The 6,891-nt window shown below is 35.2% G+C and overlaps 1 protein-coding gene across 1 annotated transcript; it reads right to left on the minus strand.

Annotated features, from left to right (window-relative positions):
• Nucleotides 1–1,680: 1,680 nt before the first annotated feature.
• On the minus strand, nucleotides 1,681–5,098 carry LOC105442651. The gene is made up of 4 exons (XM_011674965.2): nucleotides 4,281–5,098; nucleotides 3,587–3,734; nucleotides 2,583–2,715; nucleotides 1,681–1,784 (listed from the first exon to the last, which is right to left on the minus strand). Exons 1-4 carry the CDS (start codon nucleotides 5,096–5,098, stop codon nucleotides 1,681–1,683), a joined length of 1,203 nt encoding a protein of 400 aa, XP_011673267.2.
• Between the last annotated feature and the right edge of the window lie 1,793 nt (nucleotides 5,099–6,891).

The following is a 6,891-nucleotide window of genomic DNA, read 5'->3' on the forward strand; positions in this document are numbered from 1 at the left end:
ATATAAATTATTCTTTCCAGAACTTTAGAAAATGAAAATGATAAAGAAATCGGGCGGTAGTTACCCACATCCAGTTTATCACCATTTTTGAATAACGGAATTATTTGGGCTATTTTCACAGATTTAGGAAAATTTACCATGTAAAAGTGATATATTAAAGATGTGAACCAATGGATCTACAGTGAAGGGAATAATGGATTTTAGTATGACATTATTAATTCCATCATATCCTGAACTTTTCTTATCTTTCAGATCAGAAACAATTTTCATAATTTCTAGCCTAAGTTAGTTGGAACAATGAAAATGGAATTTGGATTGTGAGGACCTAAAAACTCCACACAATTTGTGTTTGAAGGCGGAATGTTTTTAGCAAGGTTATCACCTATTAAAGAAAAATAAGTATTACACATATTAACTATATCTTTCGGGTCTTATTTACCTCAGATTTATTATTAACTTGGTTCATTGCTTGTTTGATTACCTTCCAAGACTATGTTTTGCATATCATTTTCGAAAAGTTGACAACTCTCTCCCTTTCTCTCTCTCTCTCTCTCTCTAATATTATGTTAGTCCACTGTTCTCTATTCGGATGTTTTTTCAGGATAGCTCCAGGAATATGTCTAGATTAACATACTAAAAGTCCTCGTATGTCCTCCTTGAGCGTTTTCCGCAATCGAAGATGGCGTCCAAAATGGCCGCCATTTCCTGAATTTCTTTTAGCTCTGCAACTAAATAACTTAAATACAAAATTTAAATGTCTAAACATATGTTTTTAGCATAAGGAACTCGTTCAAATACATGTTGATAAATGTTGAAACACACGAGTAGTTATACATCACTTCAGCCAATCCCGAAATCCATAATGGCGCCCAAAATTGCCACCATTTCCTGAATTTATATAGGCCTATATCTCTTATAAAAAGAGATATAAGACAAAAAGACACAACTTGAAACTGATCGCTTAAAATTAAATGACGGAACCGCTATTAGCTCTGGACAAAAAATGTTGGCGCTTGCAAAAATACTTTTTAAACTTCGAGAAAAAAATGAATTAAGAAATATGTCAGTTGTCAACACAGAATAGAAATGTTATTAGTGGACAAGATTGTATATCAAAATATGAGATGGTGAATGTCGGGAGATATTTGAAAGATTCAATGAAGTTTAATTTGAAGTAAAATATTTCTATTCCATTTTTTATTCACATCAAATATTCAAGTAATAAGTGTATACATTGAATGACATTAATAATGAAGGTGCATAACCCTGATAGCATTTTTTTATACAAGGGAAGAGGTGTAAATCACCAAAAGCATAGGCGTTTGTCGGGTACGCCACATAAGATAATATAATATAGACGAAGTAAAAGCGATAAAAAGTTTTTTTTTTTAAGGGAAAGGGGATTAGGAGTAAAGATGTTGGAAACATACAACAACATAATGTCATGATAACAAATAACTGAAATGTATACAAACAAATACTGACAAATAAACGGCAAGATGTGCGAAAACAAACAAACTGACTGAAAGGCTTAGTCCCAGTCAGCGGGAAACTATGTGCTGACTCAAGGTACATGTAGTTGATTCATTTCGTGTGACCGAAGCTAGATGTACCACTGGAGGCCTACTCTTTTCATTGTCGTTGTCGTTGTTGCTTTTGTTAGGTGCATATTAGTATGGGCTATCTGAAAAGTTCATCGACGTCTTGCCATCGTTGGTTGTATCGATCCTCGATAACCATATCTGACCACGATGAGAGCTTGCTAGAAAGATAAAACGTGGATTCTGGGCGGGGGAAGCAGAGAAAATAAAAATTAAAGTTCAAGCGTTTACGTTAATTTTTTTTCTTCATTTGAATGAAAAACAATACAGGAAATTAATATTTGAAACAAATAATCAATATGCTGTTCACACTAGATATTTTACCACTGTGCCATGGTTAACAACATACTTTTTTTCTTTTACATTTCTCACTTTTTTTTATTCTTGTACTATTTGCAGGGTTATTGACAAATCGTTCTGCTCTCACTCATGCAAAATCTCCAGTCGCAGACTATTTGGATCATAGCTTATACATTTCTATGGTGTTAAATGGCCCTCTCTACGATCTTAGTCCCTAAATATTTTCATTTCAGTTCTTGATTAAGCACTCTGCACCAGAGGGAAAAAAAATGACAATTTATGAGTACCGTACAAAGTTATGCTAAACAAAATGATAAACACGGCAAATAGGTAAGGCTGAATCAACATTGTCTCATGTCTGATTTTTATAAATTCTTGAAATGTCAAACAGCGATTATTATTATTAACAAACATCTTTTTTTAATAATAATCACTTGTCTGATTTCTGAAATTTTATTGAAAGCCGCTGATTTTTGTATTTTTTTTTTTTTTACTGGACTTTGACACTACCCTTTCTTTTGTATAACCTTTCCTGCCTAAGGTTTGTATTATAAAAGAGTGTTCTTTTTCAAATGAATTCGTGAGGAATTGCATAACAAGCACCTTATTTTCAATGAACATGTGCGGTAACGTTTGTCATTTTATGAAATATAACTTTCATTAAACAATATATCGTTATACCTTTACAAATCTCCTGTTCTACTAATGACGTCAGATAGTTGTTATCACGTGATAGTTTGGGGGATTCGTCGATGAGGTCGCTCGTCGTGTGAATGTTTGGCACCCCTTGTCGAAGACCTTTAACCAAATCATTCTGTCACCAAAAAACATTGAATAAAATGATACATGCATTTATTTTATAAATCTATTTTCTATGGCGGATCAGGATTTGATTTTATACAGTTGAGTGGTGGTCATGCGATTACATTATGAAACAAAATGTGTGGAAGCAATTATGAAAGGTTGGTATATGTAATAATTGATATATAATCTGAGGTTTACGATGGATCAAAGTTATACATATCATAATATGGCATGAAAATTTGGTTTAATCATGTCAGTTATCTACACCAATATATTGTAATCACAGTTGTAATCCTGCTATCTTTGACAGAGATAAATGATTTTCTGAACAATTGTCGCCGGAGCAGAATTCACTTTACGTCACTCAATGCAACAAGCTTACAGTCAGACATAACTTCGCAAAAACCTTGTAAAATCATGGGTTGGTATTCTCGAAAGCGGACTAACTTTAGTCCATGGTTTAATCCACCGACTAAGTATGGAATGCCAAGTGTCCATATGAATATGTTTTTGAATAATTTAATCTGACACTAAATTAAAATAAAATGTAATAATATGATTAATAAACAACATTATAACTATGATATAATTATGTTATCATGGACAAGGACTAGTTATATAAAGATGCCTTCCAAATCACACGTATGAAATATTTATATCCACAGCAACATTTAAAAAACAATATATATATATATATATATATATGTATATATCATTTATATATTATCAACGGCAGATTAACCTTGGAAGACTTTACTAATGTCCTGTATGCCCACTGCCACGCACTGAACAATGAAGGCACTGTAGTCACGAAGCGTTTTATGTTTTTTCCGAGTATTTGCCTGTACTCGGTTTTTCGACTGGCTTTAATATTAACTAACCTGGTTATCGAGTTCAGATGCAAAGTAAGCAGCTTTTATGTCGGACTCCGCCATGAAGTGAGAAATTTTTGTTGCCAATTGGTACGGTGCTAATGTAAGTAACGAGTTGCAGAGATCCAGGTCATTATCAGCTCGATGTTTACTGCACCTGTCAACAACAAATTATGTATTACGTTATCTATTCATGAAAATGAATACGTTCATACAAATTGGTGTAGCCAAAAAATATTAGGCAAATCCACCCTCAAATTAGGCGGCATATCGAAAAATTATATTACCGATTATAAGACTATAAGTATTATTCCTGTTTAATTCGTTGAAACAATACTTGGACCGTATGAGAATATTGTGAAATTTTCGTTTTACCTTGAAGTAAGCGCCTGTTAAAATGTGACTTGTTGGAATGCACTCATTTAAAAGAAGTGGAGAATCCAGTGACCAGGTAAATGTAATAATATAAGCGCATTGGTCAGTTAATAGTAAAGCGTTATTATATGAAATCGGTATTATTATTATCATTAAAAACTATGAATTGTGACCAAGAAGTTAGCAAAACTTTAAGATTACCCCAAAATGCAATCGCCAGTAGCAAGGTATGCTAGCATGATCAGAAATTGTATTGTCAGTTTTTATTGACAGGATTTTTCTCGGTCTTTCATATACATTTTGGAAAGAATTTGTGAGGAATATTTACCAATACTTCTTCCACTCTCTGTTGTATCTCCAATGTATGCAAACATATGTCAAGTTCCTCATGGCAGTTTTGATAAAGGTTTGCGCCGTTTCTCTGACTGCTTTTCCCCTGACGAAGTACTTGGTGTAACGATTGATGTGTTCCCAGTACACTAGTCGACCCAGGTACCCATACGGGTAAAGAAATGCATTACACCGATGCGATGTAGTCAACGAGTCTGGATATTTATCGAGAAAGTCCTCAACAGGTATATCGTACGGCAGGTCGGCATGAATCTGAATGACGTCATCAGATCGGTTCATATACAAGAAAGTTGAAGGTATCGTAACCCCCGTCCAGGTGTAATATGCCTTGACGGAATGACCGACACCAATGTTTTGTTTCTTAGTTTTAGAAAGAGTCTGATTGATCACCATATTAGTACCAAGGAATACCGCGTCCACTGTTCCCTTGCATTGGCGTTTGAATTCTTCCATGGTTACTACGGATACGAACTGGGCAAGCATGTCAGGATCAAGGGTTTCTTCAAAGGTGTGAGGGCGCTGTGTTTCTAATGTCGCTCCATGATCGAAAAACGGAGCAAGGACGAGTGTCAGGTTTCGCCTTTGAGCAATGATGGATACCAGTTTGAGGGATTGGATTTGATTATTTGGGCCGTTGTTACCTAGAAGAACAGGTAAAATGTACTGTGAATGAAGACTTGCCTCTTCGTCCGCATCTCGTTCTTGGTTAAAATCTTGCTGCATGTCTTGCTGTATGTCTTGTCCATTCTTCAAGTCTTTCGAATACGTTATGGGATACACCCTCCGGTCATTCATCACTGGTAATTCCAGGGGGTCGCCTATCGAATTGTCAGCCAACTTCGTGTGTAAAAGGACTATAACAAATGTGAATAGTACGAAGAAAAAGAGTAGAGGTTTGATGCCGCATCGCCTCAACGCACCCATACAACTAAATCGCTTGCGAGATCTCCTGTATTGGGAAAGGGGCAAACAAACAAAGTTAATGTGTGAAGGAATGGTATTTTGGGGTGGTAATTTTAGTTACTGACAGAAAATATAGAAATGGTGACCAAACACAAATGACGACTATGAAAATATTAAGCACCTGTTAGTTATCTTATTGACCTTAAAGGGCCACTTTAACCCAACTAACATAGCCTTTCAAAACATGTATACACCTCTATTTATTAATATTCCAGCCTCTGATTTTTCAGAAAATCTCTAAATTGACCTAAAAAAATGATAATAACCATCCATTTTTCACAGTTCTCACGCTTGCTCGGCTACGCCCCTCGAAAAAGGTAATATGGTCACGTGGCCTGATGACGCATTTGACGTAATTGCGGGCATGTCCGATTTGATAATTTCGTAATTAGGAATGACGAAATGGGATTATCAAGTGCATATTATTTTTTCGGATAAATGTTTTTTTTTTTCCAATTAATATCATAGTTTGCCTTTTTAAAAACATTTTTGATGCCTGATTAAATTTTTCTGTGCGTTCTGAGTCGCCATTTGTAAAGCTAGATTCCAGAATTATTGATGATTTCTAAGAAAAATCATTGTCATGTTCGGAATCTCCGTCAATTTGTTTTCCTACATGTCCTTTTTTCATTTTTAGCCCGTTTTGGTTAGAGTGGCCCTTTAAGCTTTAAACGGGCTGTTTTGAATGAATAGGGCTTCATCCTTCATCCCCACACAAAAGAGAATGAAAGTCACTGAGTTCCCCTTGCCAAAGCACAAAGCTACTAGACCTCTTTGCCTAGAATTTCCATCTTCCCCATTCCATCAACTCCTCAAGCCTCGCAAAATTGTTACCCACATCCTTTGTACTTGGACTGAAAATGGTAAGATCATCCATTTATTAGGTACGACTCGATGGCAACTCCTCAGCATTGGGGATAGTAACTCCAGGCCCTACTATCTCTGCAGACCTCACTATCACATCCGTGGCAAGCACAAACACGATATGAGATTGGACTGCCACATTGGGGTCCTAACCTCAAGACTCTGTCACCTACATGTACTTATGTACTGCGATCATTATTATATTTCACAATAGCCTTACTCCATGAAAGAGGACAACACATTGTCTCAGTACTATTCCACGTCACAAGACCTTAGGCATGTTTTACAATATAAGCTGTGATGGTTATTAAAAGGCAATACTGGCACTTTAAGATATTTGAACATATTAACTTTCGTTACAAAAAAATAAACTTTAAAAATATTACCGGTATGATAGTTTTAACACTGCTTGATTGCGAATATTATAGGAAACAGATTAATAAATCAGGTATGAATTATATGCATGATGGTACATTTTTATATTAACATCTAAATTTCCATACCCTTATATTGGGTGTTTTGGGGTGTTTTTTTTTTTCGTGATTCAAAAATGAAAGGTGGACCGGTTGAATTAGGGCCTTTAGAATACTTTTGGATGTAAAGCATTATCACATTCTCAAGATATACAGACTGGGACATAATTATCGATGTTTAACACACTTCAAAAATTACAAACTTAGCAATTGAATAATTAATTTGACAACTGTACAGTCATGTAAATTTGGGGTCGGAAAGAACAGCTGCTTTTATTATAGGAGGAA

This window comes from Strongylocentrotus purpuratus, unplaced genomic scaffold (assembly GCF_000002235.5).
Source record: "Strongylocentrotus purpuratus isolate Spur 01 unplaced genomic scaffold, Spur_5.0 spur5_scaffold_9, whole genome shotgun sequence".
NCBI lineage: Eukaryota > Metazoa > Echinodermata > Echinoidea > Camarodonta > Strongylocentrotidae > Strongylocentrotus > Strongylocentrotus purpuratus.

Coding starts and splice junctions, on each gene's coding strand:
- LOC105442651 (XM_011674965.2), bottom strand. CDS start 5,098: ATGAATGACCGGAGGGTGTATCCCATAACGTATTCGAAAGACTTGAAG. Junction 2,716..3,586: donor CATCTGAACTCGATAACCAG/GTTAGTTAATAT, acceptor TTTTGGTGACAG/AATGATTTGGTTAAAGGTCT. Junction 1,785..2,582: donor AGAACAGGAGATTTGTAAAG/GTATAACGATAT, acceptor TCCCCCGCCCAG/AATCCACGTTTTATCTTTCT.